This window comes from Cervus elaphus, chromosome 20, assembly GCF_910594005.1.
Source record: "Cervus elaphus chromosome 20, mCerEla1.1, whole genome shotgun sequence".
NCBI classification, from domain to species: domain Eukaryota; kingdom Metazoa; phylum Chordata; class Mammalia; order Artiodactyla; family Cervidae; genus Cervus; species Cervus elaphus.
In genome coordinates, this window is record NC_057834.1 from 39,452,447 (window position 1) to 39,478,919 (window position 26,473).

At 38.5% G+C, this 26,473-nt stretch overlaps 1 protein-coding gene across 1 annotated transcript in view; it reads left to right on the top strand.

The window, feature by feature from the left end:
- The first annotated feature begins 77 nt into the window (after positions 1-77).
- Positions 78-26,473, top strand: part of NUP210L (nucleoporin 210 like) — a 98,270-nt gene continuing 71,874 nt past the window's right edge. The window contains exons 1-10 of the mRNA XM_043875638.1: positions 78-1,237; positions 2,743-2,879; positions 8,109-8,240; positions 9,124-9,217; positions 9,734-9,884; positions 12,224-12,356; positions 13,280-13,438; positions 17,845-17,913; positions 18,521-18,627; positions 19,280-19,420. Of these exons, the coding sequence (XP_043731573.1) occupies positions 1,032-1,237; positions 2,743-2,879; positions 8,109-8,240; positions 9,124-9,217; positions 9,734-9,884; positions 12,224-12,356; positions 13,280-13,438; positions 17,845-17,913; positions 18,521-18,627; positions 19,280-19,420 (1,329 nt within the window). The 5' untranslated portion in view covers positions 78-1,031. The remainder of the gene's footprint in view (positions 1,238-2,742; positions 2,880-8,108; positions 8,241-9,123; positions 9,218-9,733; positions 9,885-12,223; positions 12,357-13,279; positions 13,439-17,844; positions 17,914-18,520; positions 18,628-19,279; positions 19,421-26,473) is intronic.

A 26,473-nucleotide genomic window follows, 5' to 3' on the forward strand; every position in this document is an offset into this window, starting at 1 on the left:
GTGAAGTTTGGGTAAAGATCAGATCTTTGTGGGTGGCAGCAGTAGGATTTGATGCAGCACACATGCTTTGGAAGTTGTCCAAACTGGGGTCAAAACTCAGCTTTCAGATCCCTAGTTGTGTGTTCTTATGTCAATCATTTAGTTTCATTATCTGTAAAATAAAGATAATATGTATTTTTAGGTAAATGTAAAGATTAGAAATAACATTTATGTGTCAATGTTTAATATTAATGTTACTTAATCTGACACTGGCATCATCAGGGTCAGCTGTACATTTCCTTTACAATCATATTTATTCTTTCTTGTAAATCCCAGATTAATTGGACTCTGCTCACTGAACAATTTCAATAATATGACACTGATTACATACTCCTATATATGTGTGGTTTTAGTAAACTGTCCTGAGACAGCCTTTGAGCTAATACTTTGTTAGATATTTGGAGAAAACAATTTAACAAGAGGTGCTCTCAGGGTATTTGCTTACAGACAGGTTGTGTGAGTGGATAGCTTTCAAAGCTGCCTTTGAGACGCCAGTGCCTGGCATTTCCTGCACTCTGGCCTTGAGGCTGCACGTGAATCTGACTTACTAGTAAAAATGACACAGCTTCCTTGACAAAGTCCAGCTGTTTATACCAGAGACTGGAACATTTTTTTCATTTATATGCACGGGCCAATGCTGACTGGAAATTATTGCCCCCCAAAAAAGTTGGTGGGGGGTTGCCAAACACATAGTAGGCAACAGAAGGAGAAATTTAACTGGAGAGTTTTTTGGTTTTTTTTTTTTTAGATTTTTCTGCTTGTTCTTTACTATTAAAAAGGCCTGCCACCCAATATTTAAGGAGGTAGCCCTTTAAGTGGGTAGCTAGCTGGGTTTCTGCCTTAAAAGTTTCCATAACGGCTTGTTGGAGCCCTGCCTAAAAGCATGCCCATAATTCCAAGCGGTACGGGCCCGCCTGCTGACGTCACGCCTGCGGATTGGCTGATGTTGGAGCTGAGGGCACGGCTATAGTTAAGCGAGCAGACAGGAGTTGATGGGCGCCATGGTTGCTGTTGGGTCACCAAATCCCCGAGGCTTCGGGCTGTTCTGCGTGACTCTACAGCGCCTCCTGTTTCTGCTTCTTTTTTTGCTTGGAACCCTGGCCAACAAACTTAACGTACCACAGGTGTTGCTACCCTTTGGCCGGGAGCCAGGCCGGGTTCCTTTCCTGCTGGAGGCTCAGCGGGGCTGCTACACTTGGTGAGGGGTGGCGGGATCACAAGAGTATGCACACCCACGCCGCCCAGGAAGAATAGGAGGGGTTCATTGAACGGAAGACGCCACCGGAATACTGTGTGGTCACTCATCCTGAAGAGCCTTGCCTGTAGGGATCAGGGGTGGGGTGTCAGCAGGAATGGAGGGCCAGCCCTTCTGATATGGCCTGTCCTCGTTGTGTGGGATGTCTTCAGCTTATGTGTGGGTCCTTTTATGAGCAGTTAACGTGTGAGATTGGCTTTCTCATGGTATGTGTTGGGAGGGGTAGTCACTATGTGAACAGCTGTCAGGGTATATGGAAACCCTATGTTGGCGGCTTCAGACAACCATGGCTACCCACCGCAAAGAACTTTTAGTGTTAACAGCTAGGATGAGGAGTTCCCAAAGTCTGAGGAAATTTATTGAGGGGCTAGAGAGGCTTAGGATGCGCGAGTTCTCCGCAAACTAAAGTGAGGTTTTCAGTGTAAAAACACTTTAACTATTGCATACTTAACTAAGCACTTTGTATGTGTTAACTCATGCCGTTTTTACAGTCTTAGGGATTAAGCGCTATTCCATTTTACAGGTGAGTGAATTGAGGCATGGATAATATGAAGTATAAACTTGTATGAGAAGGTATATTTTAGGTGGAGATAAGATTTGCCTGTCACATATTAATATGAGTCTCCTCCCTCATATGAGAGTATTCTCGAAGTGTACGTTCAAGTTTGGGGTAATCAACTCTGGGGGGAATGACTTTCTGACTGAGGATGGAAAGACACGATTTTCTGGCGTGAGAGAACCCAACCATAGATTGTATGGTTTCCTAAGCGTAAGGGAACCTAGCTGAAGTGGGCTCCAAGGTATCAGAGGGCTTATCCTAATTGGAGATTTCCCTTTACCATCACTGAAGAGAAGCACTAAGTTTTCTCCATAGTGTAAGAAGTTCATCTCCCATTTTATGAGAATGTATAAGGAAATCAGGCTTACACAGTGATCCAGTGTGACTTATCTCCTGACTGAGAATGATGGAAGGCATCAACCTAGCATTGAAAGCCATTCCTTCCATCCATCCAAAAATATTAATGATTTTTTAAACTGTATTTTGAGTTGGACTCACACCTCATAATTTTAGCAAGATTTCCACCTTAGATAGCAACAGTCCAATTTCTAGGAGGAAATTCATTCCTCAGAGTTTGAGAAGCCTGGTCTCTTAATGTTGGAAACACAGCATCAATCCTATTTTTACATACTGAGGGAAGAATGTAACAATCTTACTTTAAATATTGAGGGAGGAATGTAACTTGGCACAAGGGATCACTGGAAAATGTTCTCATCAGTCTCTTCCACTTAAATCTTACATCTTTAAGCAATGTTTCTACTTTAAAGAAAAACATTTAAATACACCTGGTAGTATGTAATGTGGAAAAACTATAGGAACCTATGTTCCACCAAAAGTTAATTTTAACACACATTCGTGTTTCATACTCTTAAGTATTTTATCCTGGCAGGCATTCCACCCATCATGATGCAGTAACTGTTGAACCTTTATATGAAAATGGCACCTTATGTTCGCAAAAAGCTGTGCTCATTGCTGAATCTACCCAACCAATACGCCTCAGCAGTGTTATTCTTGCTCGAGAGATAGGTATGTTGAGACAAAACACGCTACGTAACTGTTCACCTGGAGTAGAAAAATCTGATATCTTTTATAGATGGTTAACACAGACAGTGTTGGCTTCAAATGCCCCTTAAGGTAGAAAAAAGGATTCCTGCAATATAAACCTTAATTGTGGCATCCTAGCCTGTAACTTTTTTTATTTTTGAACATCTAGCCCCTGGCAATGTGCCTGATACAGAGCAGAAACTCTGGTTGTTTGAATCAGTGTAGAAGGGAAGGACCTATTTATCAGAACTAGCTTGGTTGTTAATGTTCTGAGGTTGGTCTTGAGTGAGGCAAAACGCAGAATAAAGATTAGTACTTCTCAGGCTTCCCTGGTGGTCCAGTGGTTAAGAATCTGCCTGCCAGCACAGGAGACACGGGTTCAATTCCTGGTCAGGGCAGATCTCACGTGCCATAGGCAGCTAAGCCCACATGACATAACTACTGAAGTCCGAACACTCTAGACCTCATGCTTTGCGACAAGAGAAGCCACCACAAGGAGAAGCCTGAGAACCACAACTCGAGAGTGGTCCCCACTCACTGCAACTAGATAAAGCCCGTGTGCAGTAACAGAGACCAAGTGAAGCCAATAAATAAATAAATAAAATAAAAAACTAGTACTTCTCAAGTACTAGTGTCATCTATGAATCTGCATCTTCCGCATCACCTGGGAGCTTGTTAGAAGTGTAAATTCTCAGGCCCCACCTTAGATCTGCTGTATCAGAATCTCTGGAATGAGCCAGGGGATCTGTGGTGTTAATTAATTTATGGCTTCAGTGGATCTTGGTTGCTGTGCCAGGGCGTTCTCTAGTTGCAGTGAGTGGGGGCTGCTATTTGTTGTGGTACTCAGGCTTGTCATTGGAGTGGCTTCTCCTTGGGGAGCATGGGTTCTAAGGTGTGCAGGCTTCAGTAATTGCAGCACTCGATCTCAGTAGTAGTTGTAGTGCACAGGCTTAGCTACTCCATGGCATATGGGATCTTCCCGGACCAGGAATAGAACCTGTGTTCCCTGCCTTGGCGGGAAGATTTTTAACCACTGAGTCACCAAGGAAGTCCCAGGGATCTGTGTTTTTAACAAGCTCTCCAGATGATTCTCATATATACCAAAATTTGGGAAGCACATGCTAGTCTGTTTTAGACTAGAGCAGCTTAAGAAATGCTATTTGTGTCCCTGAGTTTCTGGCACTTGGTGTTTTCATATTGATAGGTCAGAAATATCTGTGTTGCTCTTAAATATTTTGATAAGTTATATGTCTATACTGTATTATTAAAGATAAATTTAAGATGTTTGGTATACCATATTTCATATAATTGACATCTATTGTAACTATTTTTAATGTACTACTAAGAACAACATTGTCAACTAAACTGCTTTTCTTCACTTAGAATTTTTACTTTATACCTATTGAAGGGCTCTTTTTGACTTAGATGGTTATTTTTATTTTCTATCACTCTCAAGCCTAATAAAAAGGAAATAAAATTAACTGGTTAAAATATCCCTAAGATAAATTTAACATTTTTGCCTCATCTGAATCACTTTTTGATTGGGAATCATCAATGTCTGTGTTTATCCCCACAACATCTTCCTTTGTACCATTGAGACTGTTAGTGATGTTGCATTTCTTAAAAGAATCAATTAAACCAAAACCACCTACAGGGTATTAGTATTGGACTCATTAGTTGGCTTTACAATTTATAAAGCTGACCTGTTTTGTCTCCAGCTTTGAAAAGGTTTCTAGCACATCTGAGTCACCACCTTTCCCACCCTGTGTCCTTAACTGTTTGGTTCCAAGGGAAAAGAGTACTCCACCATTGTTCACCATGTTTTCTTCCAACTACTAATACCCATTCTGCAAGTTTGATGTTGGCCCTTTTAAAGTTCTCACGAATGCAGTAAATGATAACTATGCTATGACTGCTGGTGGTTGACAGTTCTAAGATGTCATCAGTCATAAGATAAAACCCTAATTTCAGAGATGCTGAAATGTCAAAAAAATGAGTGTCTTGGAGTCAATGAAATATGAGATTTCAAAGATGAGAATCTTTGAGGATCGTATCATGCAGGGCAGCTACAGTGGATAGAGAAGGATACAAAGATGAGAAAAGAAGTGTTGCTTTGGTCACATATGCTATTTTTAATGTAATTACTCTTTTCAAATTTTATTTATTTTTGGTTGCACTGGGTCTTTGTTGCTGTGAATGGGCTTTCTCTAGTTGTGGCGAGAGGGGGCTACTCTTCATTGTGGTGCACAGGCTTCTCATTGCTATAGCTTCTCTTGTTGCAGACCACAGATTCTAGGTGCATGGGCTCGGTGGTTGGGGCTCACAAGGTCTGGAGCATGGGCTCAGTAGTTGTGGCTTGCAGGTTTAGTTGCTTCTCTACATATAGAATATTCTTGAACCAGAGATCGAACCCCTGTCCCCTGCAGCAGGCAGATTCTTATCTGTACCCTCAGGGAAGTCATGTAATTACTCTTAACTACATGAATTCATTCTGATGTTGAAAGAGCACACAGTTGCTTGGAGAAATGTCACATGTGGCTCTCAGCTTAGTTTCATCTGACTTGTGAATATTCCAAAATTATCTTTCAAATCAGCTTTCACAATTTTGCTATTAAAACAATTGTGTACATAGAGGATGGAGATTCCCAATAATGAATGGCAGTCTTAGTGTCCTACAAGATGCATTCTTATCTTAATGGGAACTTGGCCCTCTGACATGGGAAGGGACATTTTGAAAGGGAAGAGCATGCCTTAAGAGAAACTCTTCATTTGTTTGACAAATATTGAATTACCTACTAACTATAAAGTATCTGTAAAGGTTAAAAGATTTAAGCACTCCATTGGTGTTTAGGTGCTTGGGATTTTGTTTATGATATTTTTGGTGATAGTCTAATAGAGAAAATGAGTGGCTATGACAGACATTAGCCGCTAGCTACTAGGGAATTCCCTAGTAGCTCAAACGGTAAAGAATCTGCCTGCAATTTGGGAGACCTGGATTCAATCCCTGGATCGGGAAGATCCCTGAAGAAGGGCATGGCAACCCACTCCAGTATTCTTGCCTGAAGAATTCCATAGAGCCTGGTGGGCTACATGGGGTCGAAAAGAGTTGGACACGACCGAGTGACTTTCACTACTACTCAACTGTAACAGAGATGGATAATGGTGAGAGACGAGGTGGGCATATTCTATTTGGTAAGAATGTTAGATTTATTTTGATTTTTTGTTTTGTTTTGTTCTGACTAGATGTTACATCCCTTTGATAAAATATTTAAAGAATATGGAAGGTTATATGTGAAAGTAGTGAAAGTGTTAGTCATTCAATCATGTCCTATACTTTGTGACCCCATGGAATGTAGCCCGTCAGGCTCTTCTGTCCATGGAATTCTCCAGGCAAGAATACTGAAGTGGGCAGCCATTCCCTTCAAGGGATCTTTCTGACCCAGGGATCAAACAAGGGATCATCTCCTGCATTACTGGCAGGGAAACCCCAAAAGGTTATATAATGAAAAGTAAATCTCTAATCTCATTTCTCCCAGAGACAACCACTTTTCTGTATCATTCCAGATGTAGTCTATGAATATATGAAAATGCCTTATTGTAGTGGGATATCTAGAGTTTCAGTGTTAGGTTCAGGACAGGTAGAGGAGTTTGGAGATGAAGGCATAAATTTTAGGTATAAAAGTTCACGTGAAGGATGAAGAAAGGGTTTAGACAGCTGAATGATTTTGGTGGAGAGAATAGAATGGAATGATCAGTACATTTTGCACTGTGCTCAGCATGTGGTTATTGTTCAAATACTTAAAAATTTTTTAAAATTAATTTATTTATATTTCAGCTGCACTGAATCATTGTTTCTGTGCACAGACTTTCTCTAGTTGCGGCAAGCAGGGGCTACTCTTTGTTGTAGTGAAAGAGTTTCTCATTGTGGTGGCTTCTCTTGTTGCAGAGCAGGGACTTTAGGCACATGGACTTCAGTAGTTGTAGTCCATGGTTTTAGTTGCTTCTTGGCATGTAGAATCTTCCCGGACCAGGGATTGAACCCCTGTCCCCTGCATTGGCCAGCAGATTCTTACCTACTGTACCACCAGGGAAGTCCCAAAATATTTTTTGATAATTTTTAAAAATTTACTTTTTGGTTGCTTTGGGTCTCCATTGCTGCTCACAGGCTTTCTCTAGTTGTAGTGAGCTGGGGCTGCTCTTCGTTGCGGTACATGGGCTTCTCATTGCAGTGGCTTCTCTTGTTGTGGAGCACAGGCTCTAGGTGAGTGGGTTTCAGTAGTTGTGGCATGCAGACTTAGTTTCTCTGAGGCATGTGGGATCTTCCTGGACCAGGGATTGAAACCATGTCCCCTGTGTTGGCAGGCAAGTTCCTATTCACTGTGCCACCAGGGAAGTCCCCAAATAACTTTTATTTCATCCTTATTTCATCTTTATGAAAATAAGTCTACTTTCTGTACTGTTTCAATTTGTGTTTCTGAAGTTAATCATGACTATATTGGGCTTCTCTGGTGGCTCAGATGGTATAGAATCTGCCTGCAATGCAGGGGACCTGGGTTTGATTCCTGGGTCAGGAAGACCCCCCTGAGAAGGGAATGGCAACCCACTCCAGTATTCTTGTTCAATGGACAGAGGAGCCTGGCAGGCTGCAGCCTACAGTGTCGCAAAGAGTTGGGCACAGCTGAGCAACAAACATTGAGTGGAAGTCTAGTTGGGTCTAATATGTGATTCTCAGGCTTTTTAATCTCATGGTCCAGGAAAAAAAATGGAAAGAAATAAAGTGAGAGAAATTTATTGGCAGACAGGAATGGCATATGGTTGCCACCCTCTTACTTTCCTAAATAAACACATTTTTTAAAATGTACTCTTATAATTTCATAAAAGGAAAAGCATTCTAACACTTCAAAAGTAATATTGAACATATATTCCTTTAAAGTGAATATATTTAATTTTATTACTGTTTTAAAATCTCATTTTTTGATGGGTGAATGAAAACATTATTATAGATCAGTGTCTGGGAATCACTGCTCTAGTGTCTCTTCCTGTAAACAGATGCTCTTATATTTTGTTGCTATGCTGTTTTCTTCCATAGGTTGAAACGAACTGTTATGCCTTTCTTTTTCTTAATATTTAGAATAAGCTCCTCAGTATATGAAACATTTAATAGATTCATGACCTGTTGAACTAAATTCTCAGTTTTTGGGTTCGTTGTAGTGACTGACCATGAACTGCGGTGTGATGTTAAGGTTGATGTGATAAACAGCATTGAAATTATATCTCGAACACGGGAACTCTATGTAGATGATTCACCACTGGAACTGATGGTGAGGGCATTGGATGCTGAAGGTAAAGAATGTCAGAGGATTCAACAAAATTACTTAAAATGAACACTTTTGTGTTTAGTATTTGGAAACAGAAATTTGAGAGATAAAAGTAGGTTGGAAATAATATTTATTTTCTCATATGTAGTTCATGTGCAGGAAGAATTAACAATTCTGAGTGTGGTTTGATGTATTAACTACAGACTTTCATTAAAATTTCCTAGTTCAGAATCCAAATTCTGCTACTGAGCTTCTGCTAATGGTCCCAACAATTAAGAACATTTTTGGAGGGAAAAAAAAGAACATTTTGGAATTTATTATTAGCTCTGTTTTGATCAGTCTACTTTCTATAGGCCAAGAGAATTAAATGTAAACCTGTGAAAATTTTATAATTTTGTCTTTCTTAAGACTGATTTTACATTGTTTTTCATATACTACATAATGTAATATGTTAAAAAAATTTTAATTCATTGCTTCTTTCTTTGTAAACTAGTGAAGAGCAATTTTTAAAATATGAGAAATGAGCATATTAGTAATATTCAAATCTAGTTTTTATAAAAATTTTTATTAGAGGGACCAGGATTTAGGGATGCCTGTCAATCCTGAAACAGATTATAAGGTGGCCTTTTTATGTTGAAAGGAACAGGAATAGTGCCATAATTTTGTCAACCAGCAGTTAACCAGCTTGAGTCATTTTCACTTTGAGAAAGCTTATACAGCAACCATACTTACTCTGTGTAGGGGTCTTCCTGGTAGATGTGTTTTAATTCATTAATGATAGCGCATCTATTTGTTAATGAAAGAGGCTTAAAAATAATTTTCTACTTAAATTTCCCTTGCTTATTAAAGATACCTGAATATTTTTGAATATGTGATTCTGTCTTGTCTGCTTTTGCCTTGCTTTACAGGAAATACTTTTAGTAGTTTGGCAGGGATGGTGTTTGAGTGGAGCATTGCCCGGGATAATGAATCAGCAATAGAAGAACTGTCTAGCAAAATCAGGTAACCTTGAAACCAAACCTAAGTATCTGACTTTGAAGGAGACATCTGCCTTTGGGTAACACACTGAACAGCAATCATTTGTCTGGGTTTTGATAATTTTTCTATCTGGAACTATTTGGAACAAATAAATTTATCTCGGGGAAATATGGCATGGCTGTAGGTACTTTCATGATGGTTTAATTTGAGTCACTGCAGAGGAGTTCATGAAATCAGAACTGTACGATTATTTGTCGTATCTTCTGACGCTTTTGTTATTCAAGCTATCAACACTCACTGAAATACAGTGAGTGGATAATAATATGAAAATTTCAGTACCAAGCAATAGCTCTCAGACAATCCAGGTTTTAGTCCTACAACAGTTTTAGCCAGAAGCATATTAAGTACTTTTCTTCTATTTGTCATTGTGGAAATTTTAAACTTTTGACACTATACAGACATTGAAGAGATTATGTTTAAAGTCTCTCAGAGCCTTTTGGAAAAAGAATAATTTACTAGAAACAAAGTTTATCTCTTTAGGATTTTGAGATACTCTGAAGCAGAATATTCTCCCCCTGCATATATAGCTGAGATGGAAAAAGAAGAGAAACAAGGAGATATGATTTTGGTGTCTGGCATTAAAACTGGTGCTGCTATCATAAAAGTTCGAATTTCTGAACCATTCTATAAGGTAAAAATTTAGTGTTATAGACATTAAGTCTTGCCTATGGAATAGTTTCTTATGTTTATAATAGAAACCCTCTAACCTGATTGATTTAGGCCGATTGAAAAAGTTATTTGAAATGAATAAACATTTTTTGAAAACCTGTCTTCCTTAAACATGTTATTACCCAAGTAAAATTATAAATGTTAGTGGCATTTTCTTTTAAAACATATAACTGCATTTTATTCACCAATCCTTTGATGTAGGTCTGAGACTTTTCTTTGTCTACAGATTCAGTGGTTGAAAATATACATACTCATTCTTCCATAAATTAGTTTCTAGTTTCTTTTTCATTTTATTTTATGGGTGAGTAAAACATTACATGTGTGAAGCAATTTGAGTGCAGAATTCTAATATATTTTTCAAGGGTTTTCCCTTAGTCTTTTACATTTCTCACCTACACCTAATTTGATAGCAGTATATCTTAGCTATCCTTTAATTTCTTTTTTTATTTAATTTTTTCTTAATTTAAAAAAATTTAAAAATTTACCCTTAGCTTGCCTTTAAATATTTTTTAAAAATTAATTTTAAAAAATTAATTAATTAATTAATTTGTGTGGTAGTTTGTACATTCTTTGGCATTGCCTCTCTTTGGGATTGGAAGGAAAGCTGACCTTTTCCCGTCCTGTGGCCACTGCTGAGTTTTCCAGATTTGCTGGCATATTGAGTGCAGCACTTTCACAGCATCATCTTTTAGGATTTGAAATAGCTCAGCTGGAATTCCATCACCTCCACTAGCTTTGTTTGTAGTGATGCTTCCTAAGGTCCACTTGACTTCGCATTCTAGAATGTCTGGCTCTAGGTGAGTGATCACACCATCGTGGTTATCTGGGTCATGAAGATCTGTTTTATATAGTTCTTCTGTGTATTCTTGCCACCTCTTCTTAATATCTTCTGCTTCTGTTAAGTCCATACCATTTCTGTCCTTCATTGTGCCCATCTTTGCATGAAATGGTCCCGTGGTATCTCTTATTTTCTTGAAGCTATCTCTAGTCTTTGTATTGTTTTCCTCTATTTCTTTGCATTGTTCACTTAGGAGGGCTTTCTTATCTCTCCTTGCTATTCTTTGGAACTCTGCATCAGATGGGTATATCTTTCCTCTTCTCCTTTGCCTTTTGCTTCTCTTCTTTTCTCAGCTCAGCTATTTGTAAAGCCTCCTCAGACAACCATTTTGCCTTTTTACACTTCTTTTCCTTGGGGATGGTTTTGAATCACCAATGTCACGAACCTCCGTCCATAGTTCTTCAGGCACTCTTATCAGATCTAATCCCTTAAATCTATTTGTCACTTCCACTGTATAATCGTAAGGGATTTGATTTAGGGCATATCTGAATGGCCAGGTGGTTTTCCCTACTTTCTTCAATTTAAGTCTTAATTTGGCAGTAAGGAGTTCATGATCTGAGCCAGTCAGATCATATGTTTTGGCTGCACTGGGGCTTTCTCTAGTTGCGGCAAGTGGGAGCTACTCTATCATTGAGGTGCACAGGCTTCTCATTGTGGTGGCTTCTCTTGTTGCAGAGCACAAGCTCTAGGACATGGGTTCAGTAGTTGTGATGCACAGGCTTAGTTGCTCTGCAGCACATGGGGTCTTCCTCAACCACAGATTGAACCTGTGTCCCCTGCATTGGCAGGCAGACTCTTAACCATTGGACCACCATGGAAGTCCTGACTATAACTTCTTTTCAAAACATTTAAATTTTTTATAAAAAACAACTCTTTTCATATAATGCTTTTTTAAAATTAATTATTATTAAAGTTGGGAAAAACAAATGTCTTTTGGCAAGCATTTAATTGAAGTGGCAGGAACATGTATGTGGACATCCTAGAGAGCAGCTTATTAACCTTGTATTGGGTAAGCCTTCACAAGAATTGATATATTCAACAAGGGATGCAGAGTAACTTAATCTGGAAAGTCAATTCACTGGAGGTTGGTTAAAAGAATTTCAGTGGAATACAGTTAGGTCTTACTTTTTCCCATTTTATCACACTTGCCTTTTTATTTACCTGCCCTTCTCCTTTAGAAAGCTTGTCGTTTTCTATTCTTTGTTTGAGTGACTTAGTTAATAAGTGACTTAGAAAGCTGACACTGTATTAATATTCATGATCACTTTTTTTTTCTTTTTTTCTTCATGATCACTTTTTAAGGCTAACTGAAATTATGATCTGTGCTTAGGAAAGCATTTTTTTAATCTTGGCAAAATATTTTAGAAGAAACTTACAAAAGTAAACTTTAATAAGGAGGACAATCTTGAGGATTTTGCCTGTGGAAACTTTCTGGTTTGTTTGTTTTTTTCCCCTTCTTTTAGAAAGTGGCAGCAGCATCGATACGTCTGCTTGTTTTGGAGAATATATTTCTTATACCATCCCAAGATATTTATCTCTTAGTAGGTGCATATATTAAATACCGAGTTGCAAAAATGGTTCAGGGAAGAATGACAGGTAAGTTGATTTAGCTCTTCCTAAGACTAGCATTTCCCAAATCTTTTCTGCTGACAAGAGAAGCAGCTTCACATTATATATGCAAAATACATCTTTCTGTTCTTTCTGTCTTAGATTTTTGTGATAAAGTACAATTGACCCTCAAACAACACGGGTCTGAACTGTGCAGGTCCATTTATATGGAGATTTTTTAAAAATAAACACTATAGTACTACACAATGTCTGGTTGGCTGAGAGCGTGCATGCAGAACTGGGGTTATAGAGGATTGACTAATATGTGGATTTTCAACTGCATAGGGAGGTCGATGGGGGATGTCAGTGCCTCTAATCCCTGCACTGTTCAAAGATCAAAGATCAACTGTATTCTTTAATTGCTGTACTTGAGCTAATACTGGACTGAGGTAGCCCACATATCTTAAACAGGCTAATGCTACAGTTCAACTACTACGTAGCTTCAGTGCCCATAAGCATCTGAATTGTGTATTAAAACAACAACCAAAAGTTTACTAACTTAGGACAAGTGAAGAAACTTTACCAGAAGGGATTTGAATGGTCTTTGCAAAAAAATTGTTTATTGAGAAACTCTGTTATCTGAAAAATTTAATACCCTGTTGATCCCAAAAGTCCCACTCAGTTTATAAAGTGTACATTTACTCTATTAACATTAGTCCTTTATTTACTTGTCTAGTGGAGATACTTCCTCCTGTTCTCAGTTTACTGAGTTTTAAGAATACAAGCAACAATAAACTCATATAGTGCCCCCCTCAATTTCTATATATGTAGAAATTCATTATAGTTGGGAGGAAATAAAGAGAAATTAAAAGCAGATTTTGCTCTTACTTTGACTTGCTGCTTCTTATAATCCAACAATATACTATTATCTATTGCTTTCATTATGGTTATGTATCTTTCATGTCTTACAGAGGTGAAATTTCCCCTGGAACATTATACACTAGAATTGCAAGACCACAGAGTTTCATGTAATATTTCTCTTTCTGGGAAAGTGGCTTTACTGGATGAGAAAACAGCCATGGTGACTGCTGTCCAGCTGGGCCACACTAACCTTATCTTCGTCCACAAAAGTATCCTTTTGTTCAAGTTTTCATTGCCAATCTGTATTTCCTTGAGCATGCTAGACATGTTCCTTGGTAAAATAACTGGCTAAGCATGATTATAACACTACTACATTTATTTTCTATAGGTTCTATCTTTTAAAAAGTGCTATAAATTATTATTGTCATAATTTCGCACAAAGGGTAGGTACAGAAGAGTAGTTGGAATTTGGAACCTGTTGAATTCAGAAGTTATGTGCAACATAATATAAATTGTAAATAGGCAGGGTTCCTTAGTGGCCCAGTACTGAAGAATCTGCCTGCCAATGTAGAAGACACAGTTTAGTACCTGATCTGGGAAGATCCCACAGGCAGCTGAGCAACTAGGTCTGTGTACCACAGCCATTGAACCTATGCTCTAGAACCTGGAAGCTAAAACTGCTGAAGGTCACACACCCTAGAGCCTGTGCACCGCAGCTAGAGAAAAGCCCATGCAACAGCGAAGACCCAGCACAGCCAAATATAGATAAATAAATAAGGTTATATTAAATAATTATAAATAGGAGACTGGGGAAAACTCTGGAGGAACTTGTGTAAATGTTATTTAATTTGTTCTTGTTTTAACCTGAATAATTGAGGAAAGATGATATTGTCTGCAGTGGCTACTTAATATTTGCTAAATTGAGGCAAGAGTAATTTTTTAATTAATTTATTTTAATTGGAGGATAATTACTTTACAATATTGTGGTGGTTTTTGCCATACATCAACATGAATTACTCCCAGGTGTACATGTGTCTCCCCATCCTGAATCTCCCTCCCACCTCCCTCCACACCCCATCCCTCTGGGTTGTCCCAGAGCACAGACTTTGAGTGCCCTGCTTCATGCATTGAAGTTGCACTGGTCATCTCTTTTACATATGGTAATATACATGTTTCAATGCTATTCTCTCAAATCATCCCACCCTCACCTTCTCCAACAGGGTCCAAAAGTCTGTTCCCTACTTCTGTGTCTAAGAGTAATTTTAAAAAATTCACTAAACCTGCTCTGTAAGGATTGAACAAAGAGAGTTACTTAGAGCTCTAATATAGTCAATGAAAACAAAACAGTATAAAGATTAAAATTCTCAGAAAATTGAAATTTGCAGAGAATTCATAAAATTCTCAGTGTTGATTTTGAAATATTTCCTATTTTTGAATCTTTGAATCTCAAATATTTAAATTAATTTGTTTAATTTATTCAGCAAATACCTATTATATTTCTCCTATATGCTCAACATTGCTGTAAGTGCTGAGGATACAGACTATTTTACTCAGGGTAGTTAGAGAAGTCCTCTCTGATAAGGCTGCATTTGAGCAATGAACCATACAGATATCTGGGTGAAGGCTCACCAGAAAGAGGAAATAGCAATTTCAAAGGTTCTTAGGCAGAAGCATATTTGGCATGTTTACAGAAGAGCAAGGAAGACACTGAGGCTGAGTGCAGAGGATCAGGGGAAAGTAGTAGGAGAGGTAATAGAGTAGGAGAGGGAGTAACTATGTAGGGCTTAGTAGGCTTACTCTGAGTAAGAACCTATCAGTCTTAAAGGATATAGTATTTCTTGTAGAATAGTATTTGTTAGTTAGCTGTTATATTATTTGTCTAAAACATTCGGGAGGGGTTTTGGTTCAGAGTTGTTTGTTCTCTAGTCATTTCAAGGTGCCTAGGACATTTGTGAATAAATACAATAGTAACTACAAAGTAAACTAAGATATTTGATATTTATTGTGTTCCAGCTGTGTGTCAGGCACTTATCTGAATTGCCTTCCCTAGACATATTTATCATGATTTTTTCATATTCTCAGTTCATATTGTTATTTATTCCAAAGTATTAAATATTAAAACATATTTACTTCTTGACATGGAAGGTGACGATTCATAATTTATTCCAGCGCCTGCCTTAGAGTGGCTGGTGGTACTCATAGAGGTGGGTAATATAAAAGAAGGAGCATGTTTAAGGGAAAAGAAAACTAGTTTAGTTTTTCACATGTCAACCTGAAGTACTTGTGGGGTAGACATCCAAGCAGAAATTTTTATTATGCATCTGGAGGAGAAAGATTCAGGATGAAGAAAGGTCTTTCAAAGTTATTAATTTGTAGCCAGGTGACAGTTGAAGCTGTTGTTGTAGAGAAAGTGAACCTCGGGAGAATATACAGGGTGAGAGAAGAGGACCAAAGACAGCTGTGGACTGCCAGCATCTAAGGTTCATTTGGAAGAGGAGGAACTTTAAGGATGCCCAGAAAGAATGTTTAATAGGAAATTAGGAGAGTAGGAAATAGTAGGAAAATCAGGAGAGAAAAATTTCGTGGTAACCAAGTGAGGAGTGTGCAATGAGAATGTTCTTCAGGTGAAATTGGCAAAGATAAAGACTGAAAGTCTCTAGTAACTAGGAAGTCTTGGATCACTTTTCCAATAAAACAGCTTGGCTTTAAAAAGAAGGAGGAAAACAAGGCCAAAGTTTGAAGAAGACAGAATTTTTTTAAGTTAAGAGAAACTTGAATATGTCTATAAGTTAAACAGAGAGATGGCAGAGATACGGATGAAAAGAAAGTCAGTTGATGGAGCTAGATTTCTGAGGAGTAAGATTTTGGAGGAGCAAGATAAAATGAAATTCCAAACAGAGAAGGATTAGATAAAAGGTAGATGTCTTATTCTGATTATGGAGGGATGAACTGGTTTAGAGACCTATTGAGATCTGTTTACTCATCTGTAAAATGAAAGGAGTGATATACTCCTGAATTTCCTTCTGCATGCATGTTCAGTCACTCAGTTGTGTCCAACTCTTTTGTGACCTCATGGACTGTGGCCCACCAGACTCCTCTGTTAATGGAATTTCCCAGGCAAGAATACTGGAGTGGGTTGCCGTTTCCTTCTCCAGGGGATCTTCCCACCCCAGGAATAGAGCCCAGGTCTCCTGCATTGCAGGCAGACTCCTGCACTGCAGTGGATTCTTTACCAACTGAGCTACAAGGGAATTTCCTTTTAGCTCTTCTAGTTTATGAATGTAGTACATACTAAAACCAAACCTAGACTGACGCAGTGTTTAAAAGATTTGCTTTAATTAGTAGTAAAAGCAAATGGCTTTTACTTGTGGCTCAGCTGGTAAAGAATCCTCCTGCAATGTGGGAGACCTGGGTTTGATCCCTTGGTTGGGAAGATACCCTGGAGACTGGAAAGGCTCCCCACTCCAGTATTCTGGCCTGGAGAATTCCATAGACTATACAGTCCATGGGGTTGCCAAGAGTTGGACACGACTGAGCGACTTTGACGTTCCCTAAAAAATAAGTTTAATTAGCATATCAATTGTATGTATATTAATAGTTCTTTTGGAGTACTTGGGTAGCTTTAAGAGTTTGATCCCTGAAATAGATTAAATATTTTGCCTTCATTGTCACTATAGATACTGTAGTGCCTAATTATAGCCTAGTGCATGACTGAATTAACAGCACTCCTAAATTAGTGTACTTAGAAATAACAGGAGTTTTCTGTCCAATCATTTCAGTAATACATTTCTCAGAACAGAAATAATATCTTCTTAGCTTTTGGATGTAGTATATTTCTGAGAAGGAATTACATTACTAATTAGATTGTGTAGGCGTGCTAAGTTGCTTTAGTAGTGTCTGACTGTTTGTGACCCTGTGGACAAGAGCCCACCAGGCTCCTTTATCCATGGGATTCTCTAGGCAAGAATACTGGAGTGGGTTGCCATGCCTTCCTCCAAGTGATCTTCCCAATCCAGAGATTGAACCTGCATCTCTTAGATCTCCTGCATTGGCAGGAGGGTTCTTTACCACCAGCACCACCTTGAGAAGCCTCAGATTGTGTGTAGGCTAACAGAATAAATAATATGTAATGTGATGTATGACATAGAAGTATCTTTGGTGGAAGAGAAAACATTTTGATGTTAAAGAATTGCCACAGATAATAGAAAATCATTAGTGATTTTTAAATTAGTGATTTTTAAAACTGTCTGTGGAGCCCGAGGCAAGTTATTGGGCTGGATGACAAGTCATGACGCTCCCTCTCCATCCACCACTGTCCATTTATTTCTTCAGCCAGAGCAATTCCACTTTGTCCTACTTTCCCTAATGGGCGCCTATGAAACACTTTTACAGGGGAAAAGGATTCTGCAGCTAAATGAATATTAAAAATATGGAGCATGATCTTTTTTCTCTCGTTTCATCTTCCTGATATTTGAAATTCAAGAATACCTGATGACTATGTTTACGGAACCCTCAGATTTTTCTCAGAATGTATGCATTTAAGTTTTGCTTCCCAAGAGATAATGAAATATAGAATTTTTACTGTTGTTTGTGGGCTTATTTATTTATTTTGGTTGCTTATATTTTTCTTTTCACCCAAATCTAGCTCATAAAATTTCCTTAAGCAAAAATTAAGATGTCCATATGCGATCTGTGTCTGGACTCCCAAATTGCACCATATATGTTGTAGAGCCTGGATTTTTAGGTATTTTTAGATAATGATTTTCAGAAAGCCAAATAACTTAAAGTATGCCACTGAAATGAGTGCATTAAAGACTAGAGTGCTTCATTTTGAGACTTAACTAATTTCAAATTCAACCTTACTTTGACATGTTTTCTCGCACTGTTCTAGTTAAATGCTATTTGCAAGGGTAAAGCATCTTGAAATAGACTGAAAAAGTATGAAACTCCATGTAATACAAGGTTGGACTAGGAAAAGAGACTTCATACAAAGAAAGAAGAAACCTATGTCCTTAAGCCACATGAAGCAATGAATCTGACTGAAAGCAGCTGAAATCTTGCCTGACATATCAGAAATGAGCAAAATTGTGGGTTTGGGGTGGGTGGTATTTGTATACAGATGTAAGTGAGAATGCTTCTTTTATACCTGAGATGAACTAAGTTAAACTAGGATCTTTGGAACCCCAAATTATTATACAGTTTTATAGAGGGAACTAAAGGATCTACTTTGGAAACCATCTCCATCTATTAGTGACTTTTGCTCTTTAAATGGCTTTTTAAGTTTGTATTTTTAAAATTCATTATAGAAAAATGGCCTCTTCTGATAGTTTTGTTTATTGATTTGTGTACAGGTTTCACAGTCCAACCTGGAGACCGATGGAGTCTAGAGGTGGGACAGGTCTATGTAATTACAGTAGAAGTATTTGATAAAAGCAGCACAAAGATCTATATTTCAGATGTGAGTCTATCTTTTGAATTTTTCTAGTCCCCTTAAGGATAACTCCTTCAGTGAGCAGTCTTTTTGCTAAGAAGACTTTTTTTTTGCTTCCAGATTTTGCCTTCAGAAAATGCAAGTTACTACTTTATCATTATTGTTATTAAGTAGTTCTATCCTTGAGGAATACTAAACCAGAAGTAAAAGATACAACTTGGTTAGAATTATAGGAAAGAGATGAAGTTGACACCAAGGGTAACACTTTGGAGGGGATCCTCATTCTAAAACTTCATTTCAGAGAAGTTACCAGAGTTTTATAGTGTGATCATTAGATGTAAAATGCTGTGGTCATTCTCCAGCATCCATTCCCCTCCCCACCCCCAACTGTCAATTTCTGGAATGGCACAAATTACACTAAAATTGACATAAGCTTTGATGCTTACTGTTTCTAGTTGCTTGCCATTAATGGATCTTCCAAAAACTAGTACCATTTTAAAATGACATCTTTCCAACTTAGAATTTGATGAGGATGAGCAAAGATTTTTACTTTTACTTCTTTAAGCCCCAGAAAGCATAGTCATGCTTTTTTTTTTTTTTAAATGCTCTGAGTTTAAATTGGCGTTAGGGAAAAAAAAACATCGCTTCAGATTTGTGCTACTTTTGGGCTGATTTTCAGAATCTCAGGATTATGTACCAATTCCTGAGGGAGTACTTTGAAGAGCAGCTAACTACTGTGAATGGATCTTACCATGTTGTAAAAGCTCTGAAAGATGGTGTGGTCATGATAAATGCATCTCTGACTTCCATCATTTACCAGGTAGGAATTAAAAGGGCATTTTTTGAATCCTGATAATACTGACAAGATTTGCCTGATTTGTTGATTTGCTGGCACGTATATAGCATATCTCACCATTATCTTTCACAAAATAAACTAATAAATAGTACACTTAGTAGTTTATACCTCTGCAAATTTTCCATTCCAATCTCTGTTATTGCATATATCTGCATTTGTGGTCATTTTTATATGTGTCGTTTGAGGTTCCTTTAAAAATTATTCCATATGCATGTTTCCTTGTGTCATCAGATCCACATAAGAGTATTTTGTATTCTAAAAATACATAGGGTTAATATGCCAATTGTTTAACCATGCCACCAACTTTGCACTTTTAGCAGCTTTTTACTTTGTAAATGGCATAACTGAGTATCTTCATACAATTTTCATTCCTTTTGGTTAATTTTTGTATGGTATAATACAGAAATGGAGTTAGTGGGTGAAAGGATAAGGAATTTATCTGTTTTTATTGCCTCTAAAAATGTGCAAATATCCGACTTTTAACAGTCCATCAGATTTGTTTCCCTCTCTAAACCTACTTTTTCTCCAGTGATCCTTTCCCCAGCTGTTTGAGACAAAATCCCAAAAGAGTCACCCTGATTCTACCTTCTCCCTCACCTCATTCGTTCAGTACATCATTGAATGCTAAGTCAATTCTTCTAAATATCTCTCAAATCCATCTTACTAGGTGAAGGAGACACTGCTATTTCACCTAGATTGTCACAGTAGCTTCTAAACTGATACTCCTACCTTCAATATTATCTGTGGCTAGAATGATGTTACAAAAACTATAAAAATTATTATGTATTTACTGTTTAAATTCCTTTGGTGGCTTCCCATTGATTTTAAGGTAAAGTTTAAACTTTGCGGTTCATGGGATTCTCATCTCAATGGCTTCTCTTGTTGCAGAGCACCAGATCTAGGTGCACGGGCTTCAGTAGTTGAAGCATGTGGGCTCAGTAGTTGTGGCGCACAGGCTTAGTTGCTCCACAGCAACTAAGTGAAATCTTCCTGATCCAGAGATGAAACCTGAGTCACCTGCATTGACAGGTGGATTCTTAACCACTGGACCACCAGTTTTTGTTGTTCAGTTGCTAAGTCATGTCCAACTCTGTGACCCCATGGACTGCAGCATGCCAGGCTTCCCTGGCCTTCACTGTCTCCTGGAATTTTCTCAGATTCATATCCATTTAGTTGATGATGCTATCTAACCATCTCATCTACCACCGCCCTCTTCTCCTTTTACTTTCAGTCTTTCTCAGCATCAAAGTCTCTTCCGGTGAGTCAGCTCTTCATATCAGATGGCCAAAGTATTGGAACTTCAGCTTCCGCATCAGTCCTTCAATGAATATACAGGGTTGATTTCCTTTAGGATTGACTGATTTGATCTCCTTGCAGTCCAAGGGACTCTCAAGAGTCTTCTGTAGCACCACAATTAGAAAGCATCAATTCTTCAGCACTCAGCATTCTTTATGATCCAGCTATTACATCTGTACATGACTACTGGAAAAACCATAACTTTGACTATAGGAACCTTTGTCAGTAAAGTGATGTCTCTGCTTTTTAATACACTGTTTAGGTTTGTAATGCTTTCCTTTAAAGGAGCAAGTGTCTTTTTTAATTTTGTGGCTACAGTCACCCTCTGCAGTGATTTTGGAGCCCAAGAAAAGGAAATCTGTCACTGCTTCCACTTTTCCCCCTTTGATTTGCCATGAAGTGATGGGACCAGATGCCATGATCTTTTTTTGGATGTTGAGTTTTAAGTCAACTTTTTCACTCTCCTCTTTCACCCTCATCAAGAAGCTTTTTAGTTCCTCTTCACTTTCTGCCATCAGAGTGATATCATCTGAGTATCTGAAGTTATTGATACTTCTCCCAGCAATCTTGATTCCAGCTTGTGATTAATCCAGCCCAGCATTTCATGTGATGTAATCTGTGTATAAGCTAAATAAACAAGATGACAATGTACTTGTTGTATTCCTTTCCCGATTTTGAACCAGTCTGTTGTTCCATGTCCAGTTCTAACTGTTGCTTCTTGACCTGCATACAGGTTTCTCAGGAGACAGGTGAGGTGGTCTGGTATTCCCATCTCTTGAAGAATTTTCCACATAGTGAAGCAGATGTTTTTCTGGAATTGTCTTGCTTTCTCTGTGATTCAGCAAATGTTGGCAATTTGATCTCTGATTCCTCTGCCTTTTCTAAACCCAACTTGTACATCTGGAAGTTCTCAGTTCATGTACTGCTAAAGCCTAGCTTAAAGGATTTTGAGGATAACCTACTAGTATATGAAATGAGTGCAGTTGTTTGATAGTTTGAACAATCTTTGGCACTGCCCTTCTTTGGGATTGGAAGGAAAACTGACCTTTTCCAGTCCTGTGGCCACTGATGAGTTTTCCAAATTTGCTGGCATATTGAGTGCAGCACTCTCACAGCATCATCTTTTAAGATTTGAAATAGCTCAGCTGGAATTCCATCCCCTCCACTATCTTTGCTTGTAATGCTTCCTAAGGCCCACTTCACTCTTTAGGATGTCTGGCCCTAAGTAAGAGATCACACCATTGTGGTTATCCCAGTCATTAAGACCTTTTTTGTATAGTTCTTCTGTGTATTCTTCCCACCTCTTCTTAATCTCTCCTGCCTCTGTTAGGTTCCTACCATTTCTGCCCTTTATTGTGCCCATCCTTGCATGAAATATTCTCTTTGATACCTCCAATTTTCTTGAAGAGACCTCTAGTCTTTCCCATTCTATTGGTTGCATTGTTCATTTAAGGAGGCCTTCTTATCTCTCCTTCCTATTCTCTGGAACTGTCCATTGAGTTGGGTGTATCTTTCTCTTTTTCCTTTGCTTTTTGCTTCTCTTCTTTCCTCAGCTATTTGTAAAGCCTCCTCAGACATTGTCTTCTTGCATTTTTCTTTCTTTGAAATGGTTTTGGTCACTGCCTCCTGTACAAATGTTATGAACATCAGTCCATAGTTCTTCAGGTCAAACTTGTCTGATATTCTAGGTATCTCTTGACTTTCTGCTTTTGCATTCCAGTCCCCTATGATTGAGAGGGCATATTTTTTGTTGTTAGTACTAGAAAGTCTTGTAGTTCTTCAGAGAACCAGTCAACTTCAACTTCTTTAGCATCAGTGGTTGGGGCATAGACTTGGATTACTGTGATGATGAATGGTTTGTCTTGGAAATGAACTAAGATCATTCTATCATTTTTAAGTTTGTGTCCCAGTACTACATTTTGGACTCTTTCATTGACTATGAGGGCTGCTCCATTTCTTCTAAGGGATTCTTGCCCACAGTAGTAGGTATAATGGTCATTTGGTTTAAATTCACTCATTCCCATCCATTTTAGTTCACTGATTCTTAAGATGTTGATGTTCACTCTTGCCATCTCCTACTTGACTACGTCCAATTTACCTTGATTCATGGACTTAACATTCCAGGTTCCTATGCAGTATTGTTCTTCACAGCATCAGATTTACTTTCACCACCAGATACATCCACAACTGAGCATCATTTCTGCTTTGGCCCAGTTACTTCATTCTTTCCAGAGCTGTTAGAAATTGCCCTCAGTTCTTCCCCAGTAGCACATTGGACACCTTCTGACCTGGGGGTAGGGGCTCATTGTCTGGTGTCATATCTTTTGCCTTTTCATGCTGTTCATGGTGTTCTCATGGCAAGAATACTGGAGTGGTTTGCTGTTCCCTCCCAATGGACCACGTTTTGTCAGATGTCTCCACCAAGACCCGCTTGTCTTAGGTGGCCCTACATGGCATAGCTCATGACTTCACTGAGTTATGCAAGCCCCTTTGCCATGACAAGGCTATGATCCATGAAGGGGTGGACCACCAGGGAAGTCCCTTAACTTCTTAACCCAGGTCTCTCTACCAGAAAATTACTAGAGCTAATCAATGAATATAGTAAAGTTGCAGGATATAAAATTAACACACAGAAATCTCTTGCATTCCTATACACTATCAATGAGAAAACAGAAAGAGAAATTAAGGAAACAATACCATTCACCATTGCAACAAAAAGTATAAAATACTTAGGAGTATATCTACCTAAAGAAACAAAAGACCTATACATAGAAAACTATAAAACACTGATGAAAGAAATCAAAGAGGACACAAATAGATGGAGAAATATACCATGTTCATGGATTGGAAGAAACAATATTGTGAAAATGAGTATACTACCCAAAGCAATCTATAGATTCAGTGCAATCCCTATCAAGCTACCAATGGTATTCTTCACAGAACTAGAACAAATAATTTCACAATTTGTATGGAAATACAAAAAACCTCGAATAGCCAAAGCAATCTTGAGAAAGAAGAATGGAACTGGAGAAATCAACCTGCCTGACTTCAGGCTCTACTACAAAGCCACAGTCATCAAAACAGTATGGTACTGACACAAAGACAGAAATATAGATCAATGGAACAGAATAGAAAGCCCAGAGATAAATCCATGTACCTGTGGACACCTTATCTTCGACAAAGGAGGCAAGAATCTACAATGGAAAAAAGACAACCTCTTTAACAAGTGGTGCTGGGAAAACTGGTCAACCACTTGTAAAAGAATGAAACTAGAACACTTTCTAACACCATACACAAAAATAAACTCAAAATGGATTAAAGATCTAAATGTAAGACCAGAAACTATAAAACTCCTAAAGGAGAACATAGGCAAAACACTCTCCGACATAAATCACAGCAAGATCCTCTATGATCCACCTCCCAGAATATTGGACATAAAAGCAAAAATAAACAAATGGGACCTAATTAAACTTAAAAGCTTTTGCACAACAAGGGAAACTATAAGCAAGGTGAAAAGACAGCGTTCAGAATGGGAGAAAATAATAGCAAATAAACGGACAAAGGATTAATCTCAAAAATAAACAAGCAACTCCTGTAGCTCAATTCCAGAAAAATGACCAAATCAAAAAATGGGCCAAAGATCTAAACAGACATTTCTCCAAAGAAGACATACAGATGGCTAACAAACACATGAAAAGATGCTCAACATCACTCATTATCAGAGAAATGCAAATCAAAACCTCAATGAGGTACCATTACACTCCAGTCAGAATGGCTGCTATCCAAAAGTCTACAAGCAATAAATGCTGGAGAGGGTGTGGAGAAAAGGGAACCCTCTTACACTGTTGGTGGGAATGCAAACTAGTACAGCCACATGGAGAACAGTGTGGAGACTCCTTAAAAAACTGGAAATAGAACTGCCATATGACCCAGCAATCCCACTCCTAGGCATACACACCGAGGAAACCAGAACTGAAAGAGACACATGTACCCCAATGTTCATTGCAGCACTGTTTATAATAGCCAGGACATGGCTTAGATGCCATGTCCTAGATGCCCATCAGCAGATGAATGGATAAGAAAGCTGTGGTACATATACACAATGGAATATTATTCAGCCATTAAAAAGAATTAATTTGAATCAGTTCTAATGAGGTGGATGAAACTGGAGCCCATTATACAGAGTGAAGTAAGCTAGAAAGAAAAACACCAATACAGTATACTAACGCATATATATGGAATTTGGAAAGATGGTAACAATAACCCTATATGCAAGACAGAAAAAGAGACACAGATGTATAGAACAGACTTTTGGACTCTATGGGAGAAGGCAAGGGTGGGATGATCTGAGAGAACAGCATCGAAACATGTATATTATCAAGTGTGAAACAGATCGCCAGTCCAGGTTGGATGCATGAGACAAGTGTTTGGGGCTGGTGCACTGGGATGACCCAGAGGGATGGGATGGAGAGGGAGGTGGGGGGTTCAGGATGGGGAACACATGTAAATCCATGGCTGATTCATGTCAATGTATGGCAAAAACCACTAGAATACTGTAAAGTAATTAGCGTCCAACTAATAAAAATAATTGGCGGGGGGGGGGGGGGAACCCCAGGTCTCCCACATTACAGGCAGACTCTTTACCAACTGAGCCATCAGGGAAGCCTTCTTAACATGATTTTATAGAAACCTGTATGACAGAGATCACAATCTGGTGGCCTGCAGACTATCTTGATTTGTAATCTTGTTTTTTATTTAGGTGTGTAAGTTTCCTTTTGATTGGGAAATTTAAAATAAAATCTGGAAGTTTGAAAAAAAACTACTTCCCTGGTGGTTCAGTGGTTAAGAATCCACCTGCCAATGCAAGGGACATGGGTTTGATACCTGGTCTGGGAAGATCCCACATGTTGTGGAGCAACTAAGCCTGTGCTCCACACCTACAGCCCATGAGCTGTAAGTACTGAAGCCTGAGCTCTCTAGAGCCCATGCTCCACAACAAGAGAAGCCATTGCAATGAGAAACCCATGCACTGCAATGAAGAGTAGCTCCTGCCAGGTGCAGCTAGAGAAAGATTGTGCACAGCAATGAAGACCCAGCACAGCCAAAAATAAATAATTTTTTTAAAAGAAAGAAAAAATGCCCTTAAGATCTATCCAAATTGTTGAGGGTATCACTATATCATTTAAAAAATTACTGAATAAAAATAAGTGGTGAATAATATCCCATTGTACAGATGTACTGGATTTTAACTATTCACCTACTAAGGGTGATTTGGGTTTTCTATTATTTGGCAATTATGAATAAAGCTGCTCTAAACATTCTTGTGGGGCTTCCTAGGTGGTTCAGTGGTAAAGAATCTGCCTGCAGTGCAAGAGATGAGGGTTCAACCCCTCTGTTGAGAAGATCCCCTGGAGAAGGAAATGGCATCCCACTACAGTATTCTTGCCTGGAAAATCCCATGGACAGAGGAGCCTGGAGGGCTACAATCCATGGGATCGCAAAAGAGTCAGACACAACTTAGCAACTAAAACAACAACATTGTTGTATAGAGTTTGCTGTGGATATGTTTTTATGTCTCCGGGATAAAATGCTTAAGAGTGGGGACTGTGGTACAGTGGAGAAGAATCTGCCTGACAGTACAGGGAACATTGGTTCAATCCCTGGTCTAGGGAAGATTCCATATGCTGTGGAGCAAATAAGCCCATGCGCCGCAACTACTGA